At 37.7% G+C, this 19,000-nt stretch overlaps 1 protein-coding gene across 1 annotated transcript in view; it reads right to left on the reverse strand.

Annotated features, from left to right (window-relative positions):
- Nucleotides 1-1,000: 1,000 nt before the first annotated feature.
- FBXO3 (F-box protein 3) overlaps nt 1,001-19,000 on the reverse strand; it is a 32,021-nt gene continuing 14,021 nt past the window's right edge. The window contains exons 4-11 of the mRNA XM_026512147.4: nt 17,468-17,582; nt 15,725-15,929; nt 14,313-14,358; nt 10,986-11,070; nt 10,017-10,139; nt 8,399-8,514; nt 7,313-7,503; nt 1,001-2,176 (exon numbers count right to left, since the gene is read on the reverse strand). Coding sequence (XP_026367932.1) covers nt 2,003-2,176; nt 7,313-7,503; nt 8,399-8,514; nt 10,017-10,139; nt 10,986-11,070; nt 14,313-14,358; nt 15,725-15,929; nt 17,468-17,582 — 1,055 coding nt within the window. The 3' untranslated portion in view covers nt 1,001-2,002. The remainder of the gene's footprint in view (nt 2,177-7,312; nt 7,504-8,398; nt 8,515-10,016; nt 10,140-10,985; nt 11,071-14,312; nt 14,359-15,724; nt 15,930-17,467; nt 17,583-19,000) is intronic.

Here is a 19,000-nt window from a genome sequence, read left to right on the forward strand (position 1 = left end):
ACTGATACATCAAGCTTTAGACCAATGAGTCCAAGATCGGAGGTGGTCTCAAGGGACCTCAGAACCAGAAATGGCCTTCACTTTACAAAAGCATAGCCTGGCAAACTGTTAGATCTCTTCTATGTGTGAATATGCATTCTTACTGATGAAATAACATTTGAGCGTGTTATCAACTAACCAATCACACCTTGGTACGAACGACAGGTCATTCAACATACTAAAAGAATGTGAATTTAGATGAGAGGATACATAAGCCTGAAGTTATTCTAAGGAGCAAGAATTGGATGGGGTTGCAGGGGAGATTTGGGGCATCAGGAGTACTCTGGGAAGTGAGAGGAGAGGTCAACCAGAAAAAACAAAGAAGCAAAAACGGCAAGGGATCCTGGGAATAGCTTTAACTTTCAACATTAGCTAGTTTTAAATTATTGTTTTATTGGGAAAGATTATTTTTTAAAAATTCAGGTGTTTTTTTTTTTTTAAAGGCGAGAGAAGCAATAATAGAAGGATTTGGTAGCCTGATGATAAAATAAAATAAAAAATAAACAGGAAAAACTACTTACTCCATTTCAGAACATTTTGACATGTGCCAATAGGAAAGGGTCTTCATGGTCCCTGGGGGCAGCTGCTTGACCCCATATACCCTTCCCTCTTCCTACAGTTTTCCCTACAAAAGCGTATTCTTGGGGCGCCTGAGTGGCTCAGTTGGTTGGGCGTCTGCCTTTGGCTCAAGTCGTGATCCCAGTGTCCTGGGATGAAGCCCCATGTCGGGCATTACTTACTGCAATAAGTAAATAAAATCTCAAAAAAAAAAGTATTCTTGGGGAAAATGGAAGGTAAAGCATATGACAGGATATAGTCAAAGCCAGGAAATAACTTTGAATGGGCCTCTTGTAACAGGACAGTGAATTTCAATTTCATCTTCCAACCTAACAACAAAGGCTGATTAATATTAGTTTATGGAAAATAGGCAATTACACAAAATACAGGACCAGAACCAAAATTCGTTTTTAAAATGTGAGTTTTTTGCCACTTGGAGGATTTCATTCCAAACTCTCAATTATATAATTACAAAAAAATCCATGTTTCAGGAAAACATACTTAATCTTAACATAAAATTCATGTCACTTATCACAAAGTTAGACAGTCAAGTGTATAAAGGAGAAACAAAACTGAAGCAGTATTTACAAATTTAGACTACATGAGACATTGTGAAGACTTGTTAATAAACAATACAATACATACTTTTACACACTACATTTCAAAAATGATGCATCTGTGAACAATACGATAAAGGTCATAGCGTTAAAGACTTTAAATTAAATTCAAGGTTGTCATGTTGAAGATTTTAAATTAAAGGTTGGTAGAGTTGAAGGCTAAATGCAAGGCCAAGGTCATAGTGATGAAGTCCAAGGTTGTAGTGATGAAAACTTTAAATTCAAGGATAGATTGTCTAAGAAAGGACAAACAACTAGCATTCAAGCTATTTAATCAGTTAGTTTCCTGTGAGTACAAAATATATAGGAATCACTAAATGGATTAGCCTAATTACAAATTCTGTTAATTTCTAAATACTTCGCAACTGCAAGAAGTCTTTTCACAGAATCATTCAGTCACGTAGTTGCTCTCTATCCTTCTGTAGGTATTTCTGCTACAGTTTTCAATCCTTATTCAAAACAATTCCCTCCCATTTCCATATTTGTGTAAGTATAAAATATTTTGAAACAAAGAAATGTCTGTTCTTTAGCTAGAGAACTATTCTCCCACTGACTTCTAGAAGAGAGAGAAAGAAAAAAAAGATTCCCATTTCCTCCTCTACCTCAAAAACACAAAGCAAACCAAAACAATCCAATTCGTAACGAGGTGTCGCATAGAACCCAGGGCCCGGAACAATATTTCATGCTAGCTTTCCTGCTATATGCGGAGAACAATTTCGTTATTTACATTATTGGGAAATCTATTTAACAACTGGATTCATGCCAGCGCTTCCATCAGCATGGCCTCCCTAAAAAAGGCGAGAGCAGCGGCGTCTGCGAATGGGGACATCAAAGACTCTCCTCCGTCTCTCTTCCTCATCGTCTTCGTCAGACTCGTCCATATCCGCCGAGTCATCATCGTCTTCCTCCTCCTCCTCCTCTTCTTCCTCTTCCATCTCTTCATACTCATCAGGACCCATCTCCTTGAAAGAGAAAACAATCTTTTGATAAGAACTTCCATCAGTTTTTTTATACTTATTTTATGCAAATTCTCATTTACCTAGAATATAACAACTGGACATGCCAAATAGGAATTTTTATACAGTTGAACCGTGTATTTTCCTAAATCCACATGCTGATGCAAGATTCTACAGTGTATATAACATATATCACATTTTAAAAGGCTCAATGTGGTTTTAATGGTAAATCTATTTCATTAATACCGTACTTCTATTTTACATGGTAGTTGGTAATTTGTACAAGGCAGCCTACAGACCACTTCTAACAACCCGAGATAAAATTTTACTGGATTTATTTTAGGGTATTAAGTATCAATTCTTTATTAATCTACACGCCAACAGAAAAGAGGACTCAAAAATATTACTAAGGTATGACCTCTACTGGTAACTTTTATGTACTGTCTGGAGGTCTAATAGACTTCTACTGAACTCCTATAAAGACACATCATTTCAATTCAACCACCAGGGGCAGCCTCTACTTGGAAATTACGTTGCTGAAGGCTCTCAGAATTAGGGCACCAGGGAGGTGCAACGTGCAGTATCTCAACGTCTCGTGGGAACTTCAGTTCTGCTTAAGCAGTGTCTCTAAGTCTTGACTTACACTGCTGTCAATTCTTCTCTCTCATACATTTGAAGACTCAATGAGAGGAGTCGCTATATTGGAGAGAGTTCTGAGCAGCAAGGAGCGCCTAGCTGGTGATGTGGGAACTACTGGGAAACATGGGATATGTTTGTCAGCACAAGTCCTTTTCTGGAGGCCTTTACAGCATCCCGTATCCAGCACTCACTACCCCTCTGATCTCATCTCTAACCACTCTCCCCTGGCTGCTGCACTCCAGCTACCCTGGCCTCCTCGCTGCTCTTCACACATGCCAAGCATTAGCATGTTTATGTAATGTTAAGTGTTTCAGGGCCTTCACACCTGCTGTTCTTCTGTGTGGAATATCCTTCTGCCACATATATCCACCTGGCTCCCTCTACTTCTTTCAAGTCTCAACTCAAATGTCGCCGAGGCCTTTCCCGACACATCTTTATATTAGAACAACCCAACAGGACACTCCTTACGTATCCTTTACTCTGATTTTTCTCCAGAGCACTTACTACTACTTGGTGTAACTAGGTAGTGTTTACTTGCTACCCTTGTCTCTTCCAACTAGAATGTAAATTTCAAGGCAGAGGTTTTTTTTGTTTTGTTTTGTTTTTTAATTTCCTCAACTTTCTTCTTTTCTTTTATTGAGGTATAATTGACATACAACATTACATTCATTCATTCCAGGTGTACAACATAATTATTTGATATTCGTATATATTACAAAATGATCACCACAGTAAGTCCACTTAATATCTGTCACCGCACATAGTTACAGAATGTTTTTTCGTGATGAGAACTTTTAACATTTATTCTCTTAGCAACTTTCACATATGCAGTGCAGTCGTCACTATACTCAGCACGCTGTACGGTACGTCCCCGAAGGCAGACTCTGGCTGTACTGTTCACTGCGTTTCCCCCAGCACCTCGCAGGGACTCAATAAATATTTGTTGAGCAAGCAAATTAATTAATGTGGGAGAAAAAAATTGTTCTTTAGGAGCTGTCAAAGGATTGTCACTTAGGATTTATTTTAACACTAATAACAACAACATTAACAACAATCAGAGAAAATATACATAAATATGACATGATATTCCATTATTTTTATTGTTTGATTTTTTTTAATCTAGGGAATGAAGACTTTAAAATTCAGTAGAAGGCTCAAAAGGGGCAAGGGGGAAGGCTCAGGAAATCCTAAAACATTAAATTCAGGTAGTATGATCATTAGCCATCTTATTGAAGAAGAAAACAGAAAAAAATGTTAAAGAAGTCAGTGTGGCTCAAGAGCAAGACCGCTGATGATCTCAGATAAAAGTGTACATACAGAAGCAGCGGACAGAAAGAGGCACACACAGAGAAGAACGGAAATAAATAAGCAGCAGGAACCTCTGAAGTGTCCACGAGCAAACAACGAACCACCTAGAGCAACAAAAGGCTTGCGACCAACCAAAGCATACCTTGTAGTGACATTCAAAGTATAAAGCAGAAGGAAGTATTAAGTACAATGATTCTCATACCATTAGGGCACAAAAAAGGAGAACAATTCAGTTTCCATATCAAGAAAACTAATATTTCAACAGGAAAGGTACAATACAAATACAACACCATACAAATACAATCCCCACTGCCTCTTTCATGTTGATTAGAAGTAAGTCCAGAATTCTCATTTCTTTTTATTGATATCTCATCCTTGAGAGGGAGAAACATTTTCCACAAGGCAGGTCAAGATTTTATATGCTTATTTGTGGTTGGGAGGAAATTAAAACTCTAAATAAGTAAGAACATAGTTAAGAGGGTTGAACATGTCATGAGTTTATTATTATAATTTAAAATTATAAATTTAAAAATTGTAAACTTTAAAAAAAGAGTAAGTAAATACTATAAAATTTCTCAGTTTTCATCTCTAACGTGATAAATATTGATATAACCCACATCAACAAGAGTTCTTTGGAGTCCTCAATAACTTTTAAAAGCTTAAGGGAGCCATGAGACCAAAAAGTTTGAGAACTGCTGTCCTAAATTAAAGACTACTTTATACCCACCCTAACAAACATTAAAAACAAGTCTCAACAGATCAAGCTGACCCCATAGTAACTTAACTGCCTGCCCAAACAAACCTCAACATTCTTCTCACTTTAGGTCAGGAATATTAGCAATTTTAGGACAAGAAATATTATCAAAGAGAGAGACTTCATAATAATAAAAGAAAGCACTTCATTAAAAAGACATAATCATCCTAAGCATATCTGCATATAATTAGAGAGCTTCAAAATACATGAAGCACATCTGATAAAATTAAAAAGAGAAATAAACAAAACTGTAATTATGGCTGGAGATTTCAACAATCATCTTTCAGAGAACAAGGACAAAAAAAAAAAGTCAGTTAATATATAGAAGACTTGGAAAACAGTCAACCAATTTGAACTTTCATTTATAGGATAATATTCCCACAATTGGCAGAGTATACATTCTTTTCAAATACACAGGGATTAGTTACCAAGATAGACCATAATGCTGGGACATAAAACCTTTAAAAGGATTGAAATTACACAGTGAGTTCTCTAACCATAACAAAATTAGAAATCAGTAAACAAAAGTTAACTGGAAAAGCTCCAAATGTTTGAAAATTAACACATTTCTAGAAAAGTTACAGATCAAAATTAAATTACAAGGGAAATTCCAGAATATCCTGAATTAAATGTTAATGAAAACAACATATCAAAATTTATAAAATACAGCTAAAACAGTGCTTTAGAGAAAAGAAAGGCCTAAAATCAATAACCTAAACTTCTACCTTAAGAAGCTTGATAAAAAAGCAAATGAACCCCAAAGTAAGTAGGAGGAGAGAAATAAAGAAAACCGCAGAAATCAATGAAATAGAAAATGAGCAAACAATAGAGAAAACCAGTGAAACCCCAAGTTGTTCTTTCAAATGACTAACAAAAGAGATAACCCCTTAGGTAAACTCATCAATGGAAGATATAAATTACCATTATTAGGAGCAAAAAAGGACATATGACTATAGTTCTTGCGGCCATTAAAAGGATATCAAGGGAAAATTATAAATAATTTTATGCTAATAAATTCAACATTTAGACAAAATGGACAAATTCCTTGAAAGACATAAATGACCAAAAGTGAAATAAGTCGAAGTAGGAAATACATGAAACTCCTATTTCAAACTTTCCCACAGAGAACTCTAGTCCCAGATGGCTTCACTAATGAGCTGTATCAAACATTCATGGATGATACCAATCTCAGACAGAAACTGGACCGGTCAAAAACAGGAGACTGTTACAAGAAGTACAAATTCCTGGTACTGGAAATACACAGTAGAAAGCATTCCTGCACTGGGAGGGAAGCTAAACTTCACTTCCAAACCCAGACCGTAGATCCTTTTTACTAGACATGCAAGCAAAGTGGCCTAAAGTCTCGTATCATTCTTCTCTTTCCAAACGGGGGTTGGGAATGTGTCAGCTCTGGGTCAGACTAATCCTATGTCCATCTTCCCAGGAGCCAGAGGGCCCTTTCTGAACATTCAACACCTACCACTCAGTCACACTCTGGGTATACGAGCCATATTTTATTCCTATTGAATAGCTGGAGCCTCATAAGTCTCTTGTAATCATTTTATAATCCGTAAGACTGGGGGACTGACACTATCATAAAGCAATCCTCAAAGTGAGATTTAAAAATTATACCTAAGTTGCCTTAGGAAATGATCCCAAAGAGAGATGACTACAAAGAGGATTTAAAGGGTAGACTTGCACTTTTAGTAGTCTCTTTCTAGGATAGTTATATTATTCTACAAAATTGGGATTTTTAGCAAAAACACTGCAAAGAAATTGCTTTTCTAATCTTAATGAAATAAAATAAAGCCTATTCTAACTGGTCTAGTGTTTCTCATTAGGCCACAGAACTTTTTTTGGAAATGGTGGAAAAGAGGCTGAACCTTTAAAACCAATACCTTTCTACATGATACTATGATGGTGGATACGTGGCATTATACACTTGTCCAAACCAAAAAAAACATACAACACCAAGAGTGAACCCTTAATGCTATAGGGTGATTATAGCTATAGATATGGGGTGATTATGATGTCCCAATGTAGGTTCATCAACCGTAACAAAAACACCACTCTGGTGGGAGATTGATGAAGAGGAAGTCTGTGTGTGCAGGGGGCAGGGGGTATTTGGAAAATTTCTGTACCTTCTGCTCAATTTTCTGTGAATCTAAAACTGCTCAAAAAAAATGACATCTATTAGAAACGAAACAAACAAAAACAGCTAATAGTAGAGTTACTCTGATTGAAGTGTATGGAGTCTAGCTTACTTATTATCCACCACTCCCACATATTCACATGGCCCCCCCCACGATATTTCCTCAGAATCTCTAGGGTTCTCTGGAACACCATTTATAAACCATTTGTCTGGCTAATCAACAAAATCCCTCTGTGGAGTTAATTCTACAAAGTCATGGAAATCAGTCCCAGAGGAAAATTTAACTCACCAATCGGGCTATAGACACCCTGAATGTTGGACAAGCCATATGGAATCGGGGAATAGCAACATTAAAGATCTTGTCTTTAAAGTAAAGAAAATGGAAGGTATAATATCCTTCCATATATCCTGATGTTGTAGAAAATGTGGTACAACTTGTGTATTCATATACCCGACCTGGGCTGATGATTGGAAATTCACCTGCAGAGAAAACAGTAATAAGAAACCAAAGTATAAAATTCAGTTCTTCATTACAGTAAATAAGGAATGTCCTCTATGAGATTACGTAAACTATGTTAAAGTAAATGCACAATTAGAAAAAAAATCTAAAGTGCCCTGATAATCAAAATCTTTTAAAAAGCTGATGGTCAATGACAATCAGAGCTAATGATGATTGAAATCCACAAGTAAGAATCTGTGCCACTGATTTTAACATTTCCCCCAAATTTCAAAAACATGACCAATATGAAATTTATTTTCCCTTTCTGCCCTATGCCTGCTAACCCTGCAGAGTACGACAGTGAATAATTATCCAGCTAAAAAAGATGACGAACTTAAGAAGCGAACAAGGAACTCAGGTGATCCACAGAACGGAAAATCGATCCCTGAATAACTGTTTGCGATAATTTTAGAAAAGTTCATGTTTAAGGTACTAAACTAATAGAATAACGATCTTTACACATTATATTTATGAAGCAAAGTATTGGAGTTACAAGAAGCCCAGAATCTATGATATCTCTCACACTGTAAACACAGCTATTAAAAGACACAGTCTTGGAGCGCCTGGGTGGCTCAGTGGGTTAAGCATCCAACTCATGATTTCGGCTCAGGTCACGATCTCACAGGTGGTGAAATCGAGCCCCGTGTCAGGCTCCAGACTCAGCGGGACGTCTGCTTGAGATTCTCTCTCTCCCTCTCCCTCTGCCCCTCACCCCACTCATGCTCTAATAAATAAATAGATCTTAAAAAAAAAAAAAATACAGTCTCATCCACTAACTACGTCGTGCCTTTTCCCAGCAGAAGGTCACATACATGCGCTCCAAAATGTCTTAGAGGCGACTGCCCTATAAACACAAACCCTGAGTTACATACATACCAACTACTCCAGGTCCTTGAACTTCTTCTACATCACCTTTAGCATTTGTTATTCTCCAATAGCGACTGTCCAGCTGACAAGCCTTCTCAGGAAGCGCATCCTTTGACATTTCAATCCTGGAGAAGGAATGGGGTGGCAGAGACACAAATCTGGCCTGAGTTGGTTTCTTTTGCTTAAGAGCTATAATATTTGGACTAAAGACTGTGTTAACCATCTATTTCTGTAAGTTCTCAAAGATATGGGCCTGATTAGCTTGGCTCTCGCACAGAAATGCCTTACTCAATTGTACACCTGACTTGCCGTGAGAATCAACAATAGAATGGGGAACATAAAAATTTATGAACACATTGGTGATAATAATTTTTTGCTCTTCAAGTAAAGATCAACGTACGAAATGCTTTCTAGAATACAGTGCAATAAAAAATTCTGTTTTGGGGTCCCTGGGTGGCTCAGATGGTTGGGCATCAGGTCATGATCTCTAGGTCCTGGGATCAAGCCCTGCATTGGGCTCCCAGCTCAGCAGGGAGTCTGCTTCTCCCTCTCCCTCTGTCTCTGCCTCTCCCCCTGCTCATGCTCTCTGTAACTTTCTGTCTCAAATGAATAAATAAAATCTTTAAAAATAAAATTCTGGTTTTTTTTAATTTGTTATTAAAAAACTGACTCTGAAGACATTTCCCTTTTTTCCATTAACTTCTAGAAAGCTCAGAGAAAAATGTCACCAGTCAGTTACTAGAATTATAACTTAACTCTTTCCCAGTACTGTTATTTCCCCCTTTCTCTAGGAATCTGCTGTCTTGTTTTCATTTGGAGTACCCTATAAGCAAGTGTCGGTGTTACTACTCTAAGCATGTGTCACTCTTAGACAGGACCTGAATTAAACAATTAAAATAACAAATATCTGCACGTGTGTAACTGGACATATCAAAGGCAGCATATAATACCGAATTCCTAGGATGCTCCATGGTTAGAATACACAGCAAAAATATTTGCAGTATGTACATATGCATGTATACGTATTTCTAAAATGTCTGTAATATATCATAAAATACATAAAAATATATCTAAAAACAAAGTATCCTTAATTCCTTAAAGGAATGAGTTATCTTTATGTCACAGCACAGAGTACTTCTAATTAAAGCAAATTTAATATCTGTTTTTTATTTAACCAAATCCAATGCTGATACAAAGGCAGCACCTGACAAATATTTACTAGAGCTTTTATTGAATCCAGGCAGCCTAAATGAAATTGAAAATGCATGGTTTTATCTTGAACAATTTGATAGCTTCTAAATACAACTCTCATAGAGAGCTTTCCTGATGATTCTAACTTACTGTCCACCTCACAAAGTACCAGGCACAATTCTTTAAACACAGTACATTTGCAAGACATAACTTAAGTAACTTGGAGGTTACTATAAACTCAAGGTACCAGATTATACTAGATCATAAAATTACACTTTATAAAAGTATATATTATTATACTAGATGATAAAAAATTTTGTTATCCACCTTCCTCCACACCTCAGCAAAAAGCTGTTTTTCAAAACGTGTTTGATGACCATGTCAAAGGGGGCAATAATGACACAGCCACAGGCTGTACCCCGTTTACATCTCTCACCTGATTCGGTATGTGAAGAAGTAGTGGGGAGGATGGACAGAGCTGAGTTCCGGCAGAAACGATGTAGAAACTGAAACCGTGATGTCCCCAGTTGTTGCCACACACTCTGGATCATGAACATATCTAGGTAATTTTAAAACATTAAACATTTTTTAATCAACTAACTTCAAGACTGTAAGAGATTTCAAGAGACAATGCAAAATAGCTTATACTTCACCTTACAATCAAAAATTTAAACCATATTTGGGAACTTAAAAGATAAAGTCCTAGGAAGCTTAGAAGAAAATTATAAATTACAAGAAAACTAGAAAAGCTTGAAGACTTCAGATCAGTAATGATAGCATCAAGGCTCAATGATCTGTGGTTCAAATAATGATTCAACAATTAAACTGGAAACTAAAAAGAGCTTATCTCAGTTTTCAGAGCCAGGAAACTTTTGGGACATCTGAGAGTCCTATCGACAGTGGCACTGACAATAAAGTGTGTTGGTATGTTATTCTAGAGACCTCTAATTTATAGTTAATCTATCATTTTTGCCAACCAGGCTACTATGAACCAATATTACCTCTAGTACTATCTATAATACCAGGATGTTTCATTTACAGATGATAAATAATATCTGCCAAGAGTTCACAGTTACTGACTTGCTATCCATGATAAATCCATTAACTGGCAAACAGCCTGTCATCCCCCCCCCACAAAAGAAACTATGTATAAAAAGAAACTGTACCATAAAGCCGTAACTTCGAAATCAAAACCAGTTTTTCCTCTGGATCCTTCAAGATAAGAAAAATACCGGCTATTCAAGTATTTGAATGTGGCTTTAAAGTGGGAATAACACAGTGGCATTTAAGATAACGAGAGGTTCCTGTTATTTGCCTTCTTTTGAAACTTCATCTCAAGATGTGTAACTAATGGTTTTTTTCTGACTTACAATCATTTTAATTCAAAAAGTCCTGAGTGAAATACCTGAAAATTTGGTCTCTGATGATTGGGAAGCCACCCGATACAACGTTGTTGACATAAGAAGTAAACCAGTCAGTAAAAGTAGCACCTATAAACCAGGGGAGGAAAAGGACAAATAATTTTTGTAAAATCTATATTGGAAACAATGGTAATTTCTCTATGCTTAAGATATGAGTTCAAAACTAGAAACACTTACAATTGTACTAGTCCATTATCAGGTCAATTTCTATTCTCAATTCTATCCATCTCATTCCCACCTGCCTTGCTAGGGAACCCTCCATCTACCTTCAAACTACTGTTTTTTTTTTTTAAAGATTTTATTTATTTATTTGACAGAGATAGAGACAGCCAGCGAGAGAGGGAACACAAGCAGGGGGAGTGGGAGAGGAAGAAGCAGGCTCATAGCAGAGAAGCCTGATGTGGGGCTCGATCTCATAACGCCGGGATCACGCCCTCAGCCGAAGGCAGACGCTTAACCGCTGTGCCACCCAGGCGCCCCTCAAACTACTTTTTACACTTACAATTAAATAACAGATTTTTAAACTTTATCTTGTGTTGGTACAAGAATGAAAAGCCTTCTTCTGTCTATAATTTCTAGAGCATATGGAACAGAGAAAATAGAGATACAGCTATGTCTAGGAAGAAACTACAGGAAAAATATCAGCACCAACCCTCAGACGATCAAGGTATATACTTTTGGCCCAGGTACCTCCTGACTCATGCACAAACTTCTGGCAGAAGCCAGGCTCAGCCCAGGCATCTAACAGGGGTATGGCACTGTACAGTTCTGGGCATCAGACCAATCCCAAAGTAGTCTAGCTGTACCACTAGAGATTCCGATGCATAGTGGTCCTCCATATTCCCAGTGACCAGCTCAAAGTCCAGTCCAGACCAGACCACACATCCATGATCTAGTGAGCGGATCAATGACAAGTATTTACATGAATTATGTTTGCCCCTTCTATGTAATACAACGTAACTTTCTCAGACCCCCACATCTATTACTAATACATCTCAGTGCCCAGCAATATTAGTCCCTGAATCAATGTTATTCAATGAATTTCTCTGTAATCTTGTTTCTATTAAGACAGTTCTCACACTCTGCCATGCTGAACATCGGAGCTAAACTTATAGTATTTACTTACTACTCTATTTAGGGAATAAAAGAAAGATACAGTTTAAGCTTGGGTCTCAGGGTTTATAGCTTTAAAATTCTAAAGGCATCAATTGAGAAAAGGTAAGCTATAATAGTTGGCTCTTTTCTCAACATCCACTAATGAATGGCCAATTCTAACCCTTTAATTACTGAATGTTCTATTTAAATGATCACCTACCATCGAAGCCCTCTGAACAAGATACTAAGGAGGCATATGAATAACGTCATTAAAATTCATTGAAGCTATAATTTCGTTTTTAGAACTAGTGATTTCCCTATAAAGTTTAAAACATCATTTTGTATATTTCATGGAATAAAATGTTACAGTAAAAAAACACCAATTTTTCATGGTCTACATAAAAATGAAATTGGCATGATATGTTTTAAGGTACCTTAATTTATAGTAATACACACCCAGGTGTGTTCTTTAAAATGAGGACAGTCTATTCTATGCGGTCTTCACCACTCAACTTACCTGAACACAGAGTCTAGTTTTTTTGAAATATCTATTAATAATTCACTGAACACCAGGAGATTCCATCTTGTGTGTGTGTGTGGTTTTTCTGTTTGTTTTTTTTAAGATTTTATTTATTTATTTGACAGAGAGAGACAGCCAGCGAGAGAGGGAACACAAGCAGGGGGAGTGGGAGAGGAAGAAGCAGGTTTCCCCAGCAGAGCAGGGAGCCTGGTGCGGGGCTCGATCCCAGGACCCTGGGATCACGCCCTGAGCCAAAGGCAGACACTTAACGACCGAGCCACCCAGGCGCCCCATCCACCTTGTGTTTTACCAAAAATTCCAAGAGTGTCAAACTTAGTTGAATCAAGATGTATTTTTATACATTCCAAGGTAGTTTACCTTTTCAAGTAAGCCTATATCTTCGCATCTCTTTGGTAGCACTGGGGTTTTATCAAGGCAGCTTAAAGGAAGCCGCTTTCTTGTCTCTCCTCCCAGCACTAACATCCCATCTCATCTCTCCTCCCTCAGCACATTCTCAAATCTTTTGCTTTGCTCTTATTCCAGGAGAAACCCCAGCTACCAGCACAGTACTCAGATCTTAGTACTCTGCTGTAGTGGCGGGGCCTTCCGCACCATCAGAGACCAGCACCAAAGCAAGAGTGAGAAACTCACAGAGCTTAGCTGGCACTTACCTTAGAGCTCAAGGAGCCTTTAGTTTGTAAACGAGTAGCACCACTGTTCTAGAGCCATGGTGATCATCTCTGAAGGCATGTGCAAAGATGCCAAAGAGGGCAGTAAGCAGGGCCATAACCCCCAGGGGGCACTTAATTTGGAAACCATAGACCAACACGAATCGGGGAGCTAAAAGCTAGAGGCTACGTTAAACAGCTTTTTATAACGCACTACGTAGGGAGAGCTTCCCGATATTGTGAAATATACCATAAACTTGGAACGTGTCACAGTATGGAACGAATGGAGACTAATATTCTGTTCAAGGTTCCAATTAGGAGATACAATTAAATGCAGACACCCCCACCTACAAGGCCCCTTTACTATTAATATATAGGGATGTTTAAAGTGTGCCTTTGAAAAACAGAATGCATAGTCAGGAAGCATCTCTTGAGCAAAATCTAAGCAAAACAGGACTGGATGAACAGCAAAGGGGTGAGCTGCAATTGCATACAAACCGATTGTTCTCAAAATCCTATGAGAAATACCTTTGAAGGCCAAGAAAAAGTAGCTGTGCCAAAGAGTCTATGGAACCCAGTTTATACTGGTCTCTGAGGACTGCTGTTCTGAGATCTCTAGTGTGATTTATCAGTATTTTACCATAATTGGCACCACAAACTGCATAGGTGTAAAGTTGTTTTATCTATCTGTCTCCAATTATGTATTAACACGTTTGATGGAAAATGCATGCATGCGTAAGGTAACTACATACATACTCGTAGCAATTCTATTCATTTCCCTGTTCTACAGCAGAGTCCCAAGAGCACAAGATTATATAGAGTATGGCTTTTCTCCAAATAGAAAACAAATTCACACAAAGTACAAGGGCTCTTCGAATGAGAGCCTAGATAAAGTACTTTATAAACCAGAAAGCTTTAAGAAAGCCAAGTATAAACTGCCAGCTGATCAAGTAACTGCAAAGTTTTTACCAACTTCGTTTTTTTGAGCAGGAAGAAGAAAGGAAACGGAAGACTATTCTTACACCTACCTATGATAAACATGTCAATAGCGGCTGGGTTCCGAGCCATTTGGTCCTAGGTGAGAAAAAGAACATTATAATTGAGAAAATGACATTTTACTTAATTTCTCATTGTTCATTATCTGTATCTTTCCCTGGAGACAAGCCACAATAGATAAAAATAACAAGTGCTTTAACCAACATCAGACGTTACTCATACTTTTCAGTCCCTGCTCTTACGATTTCTATATTTAGGTCCTTTCTCGAAAGTCCTTAGAAGAGTGCCAGGCACTTCTCAATAACAGTTAAAATGCTTATGTACTGCCATGACTGTTACAGCAAACTAAAAAATTATCCTTTAAGTTAGGAAGTTAAGGTAAGAAGATATACAGCCTATGAAGAAAGGGCTTTAGATTCAGAGTCAAGAGACCTGAACAGTTAGTTCTAGATTGGTTACTGGTGTCAGTAAATGGAGGGACCAAGCCATCATCCTACAACATACAGAGGTAACAAGTCAAAAATGAGATGATACATGAAAATATTTAGGAAAGAAATAAAACTATGAAAGCTCTTTAAATACTGTCAATGTTATATGGAGTCACATGTCTCAGGTATCTATAATTTTCTATTTTTTATTTTTTTTATTTTTTTAAAGATTTTATTTATTTATTTGACACACAGAGAGAGACAGCCAGCGAGAGAGGGAACACAAGCAGAGGGAGTGGGAGAGGAAGAAGCAGGCTCCCAGCAGAGCAGGGAGCCTGATGCGGGGCTCGATCCCAGGACCCTAGGATCAGGCCCTGGGCCAAAGGCAGATGCCCTACGACTAAGCTACCCTGGCGCCCCTATAATTTTCTATTTTAAATTCTTCTTTTAAGTTAAAAGTCCATAGTTTGGCAAAAATGAAGCCAGAAGATCTGAGAAATTACAAAGAACTGAAGAAATAAGAATGAAACCAAATACCACACTTTCTGTGATCGTATTTAAATCATAACAAAAGCCTTCTAAAAAAGAATCCACACTTCTCAACAACTCACCTATCTAATGAAGAGTTCAAAAAGTTTCTATTAAACTCAGAACTTGAGTCAAATGATGTTCAAAAGCTAAATTTTTAAGTTAGAAATTAAGTTTGAAATGTATATTATAATTACTTCAACAAATTGCATTAGTTTTTCTTAAACTTAAATTGCCTTAACATGTATCACAGCCTTCTCTCTATATGCACAATGGTTTGCACTGTTTGTCCACAGCTAAAATTTTCCTTGGCATTCCATAATGTCAGAATATTATGGCCGAATATTAGCCCTTTAATTACATGGGCCTAAAATCAAATTGTATAATGCTCTGTACCCATTCTACAGCCCTGGAAACTCCTACTGCACACACCTGGACACTCATCAGAACACATCTTACAGCCGCACTTAAACACACGTCCTACTTACTGGACATTGGTAGAAAACTTCATTTTTGTTTCGGCCCTCTGCAGCTTCCACTGCTATGTACTGACTCAAACCAGTATGTATGCAAAAAGTTAAAGGGAGACAGTATTTCAGTCCCTGTCTCTGCTGGAAGCCTCCGGCGGCTGTATCGACGTCTAACAGATCCTCCGAACGATAGTGATTGGACAGCGCCATACTTCCCAACAATCTGAGAGCACAGACAAAAATTTAATCAATTCCAGTGCGAAACAAACAGCTGTGCTTCATCTTTTTGATGTATGATAATTTCCTACCGACAGCTTTGTAAGAACGGACTAACATGTCAATCACCAAAAACATTGCAATTTCTTTACATTCAAACTCCTGAGTGGAAAGATTCTGATTTAAAGTAAAAGTCTAAAATGTCTAAAATGTCTAAAAAGCCTTCTTAAAAGAAAAATAGTTTTATTGCTTTCAAGACTATCTTGCTGTGATATACTGATTTGCTAGTGTTTTGCTATATATGCGTGTGTGACGACTTTAAAGTTGAAAGGGGGAAAACCCTAATACCTTTATCTTGATACAACTTTTAGCTTATCCTATCCTCTCAGGCAATATCAATGTAAATCAATCTAAACCTTGCCCAAATTTTCATAAACTTGGGATGCCTGGGGTCTAAACTGATCTCACTGCATATTCATGAGAATAGATGTACTGGCCCTTGATGGAAGGAATCCTCGATGATAGGATTCCTATCCTAAGTCTCACTGTTTGGACTGTGGGTAGATAGAAATCTCTGTGTAGAAATTATGATCCGTTTGTCATGTCAATTCTGGGCAACTCTTTTAATAAAGTTCTCTCTTATTTGCTCTTGAAATATGACAATTTTTCAATTTTTGTCAAGTTTCAGTTCAATAGAGAAAAAAGACTAGAAAAAAACAGCCAGTAATTTAGGCTTATTTCATCCTAACTGCCCAATATTTGATTTCTGCACCCGACCTTCTGATCTCAGTATGATCACCGCGTAGTCACTCAACTCTGATCTAAAATGGTAACAGGGCCTCATATGATTCTTTGCACACAAAGAGACGCCACGTTCCGTTAGGAACAATACAAAGTTCTCCCTAAGTTCTTAGGAACATAAGTGCAACGTCTCTGATATAGCTTAATTTCATAAAAGAACAAAAGGAGTAGGCCCAAAGCATATAGCTTTTAACACTGTGAATGAATTTGACACCTACTGCATGTCTGCTTTCGCCAGAAGGTTCGACAATGATTATTTTCTCTTAAAAATAGGTCACTCAATTATAGGCTATGCCTGAATAGGACAAAATTATTTTCTTTAGTGTATGTAGCCCTGAATAAATAATTGCTTTTTACATGGATGGCATACAGAATTTACATCAAGCTCTCCAAAACAATTTACCTGACCTATAATAGGATAAAGACCTCAAGTGTTCTGAACAGTTTTAGTTAATATATACTCTCACGCACATCCACTCTATGTACCACAGCACCCACCCTAACCTCAACTTCATTTTGAGTATAAGGATGCATTGATAGAAATGTTGTTTTTATGAGACATACTTATTTTGGGAAAATCAAATTCAAGCAATAGATTCTGTCCTTTGGATTCTTACAAGGAAGAAGAGGAAATTCCTATACTCCTTTAATCTGTTAAGAGTAACTACAAATTGTATTTGTTTATTTTCATTCTAGGAAATGACGTGTGTCATTAAAAATAACCCGAATGCCAAACACTCTTACCCGGGAACCACTAGCTTCTGCCCATTGTGGATACGATACGAACATCGATAATCATCAGGAAGCTTGCAACCAATCTGAGCTTCCACGGCATCTAGGTCTTCCTCTCGAGCACCCTCTGCAAATGCACAAAAAAAAGCAAATTATGAAGAAACAATAAGCTTTATATCTAAGGAGAAACACAATCAATCTGCTGCTAGCCAGTGGAACAATCTTAGAGCAAGGGAACTCTGTCCAAACTGCACTGCTGAAATACAGGGAAATAAACTGAAATCAGAGCAACATTATTTCACTTTGGCTTGGCTCTGACATTTGAAGCACTGAGAAGGAAATTCCTCAGTTTCCTCTCAACAGGGAAAACACTGGGGGCGCCTGGGTGGCTCAGCTGTTGTTAAGCGTCTGCCTTCGGCTCAGGGGGTGATCCCAGAGTCCCAGGATGGAGCCCCACATCGGGCTCCCTGCTCTGCTGGGAGCCTGCTTTTTCCTCTCCCACTCCCCCTGCTTCTGTTCTCTCTCTCGCTGGCTGTCTCTCTCTCTGTCAAATAAATAAATAAATAATCTTAAAATAAAAACAGGGAAAACACTGGCACTCAGTGAAATACGGAAAGGTATGCAGCAGGGAGATCCATTTTAATTATTTCACATTACGATGCAAACTTTAGGGTATACCTCATTTTTCTTAATCTAAACACTCACATTTAAAACACACTCTCTATTTAAAACAAAAAACAAAAAACAAACCTCTCCAGAAGTTCTCTAAACTGATGTTGTTCAAGAGCCTTGACACTGTCTCTTAATGAGAAATATAGGACACAGGTAGGTATAGGTTCATACTGTGGGGAAGCCACTAACTTAAATACAATTTTGCACATTTGTCAGCTTGCTTCCAGCTTTAAAAAGCAGGACGTGATTACAAATAACAAAAGAAGAGATTCACTCCTACTCAGTAATAGTTTATCTGGTGGTTGGAGCAAATCTCTTGCTGAGAACTAGAAAAGCGGAACAACAGAAAATTGGTTTCAAGGCTTTCGGAGAACCTCAAAAACAGTGAGAACCAGAGAGAGAGGCAGTCAGAAGAACAGGGAAACTGAAAGGTGAGCCCAGCCTTTGGAGCAAGCCTGTTTTGGAGGCAACTGCCAATTCTGAAAGTGGACCCGTGCCTGAGAAGCAGAGCAAACTTAAAGCAGCAGTATGGACAGAATTTTCCACAACTGATGAAAACATCAAACCATAGACTCAAGAAGCACTATAAACCCCATGGAGAACAGTAATAAAGAAAATCCTATCTAGGCACATTACTGGGAAACTGCTGAAAATCAAAGACAAAGAGAAATCTTAAAAGCAGCCAAAGAAGGGGAAAAGCCATACTGTCACTTTAAAAGGAACAACAACAAGACTAATAGCTACATTCTCAACAGAAACCATAGAAGCCAGAAGAATGATCGCTTCAAAGTGGTAAAAAAAAAACAAAAAACCAACCAAACCTATTGACTAGAATTCTATATCCACTGAATATATACTTCAAAAGAGTAGATA

Source organism: Ursus arctos, unplaced genomic scaffold (assembly GCF_023065955.2).
Source record: "Ursus arctos isolate Adak ecotype North America unplaced genomic scaffold, UrsArc2.0 scaffold_23, whole genome shotgun sequence".
NCBI lineage: Eukaryota > Metazoa > Chordata > Mammalia > Carnivora > Ursidae > Ursus > Ursus arctos.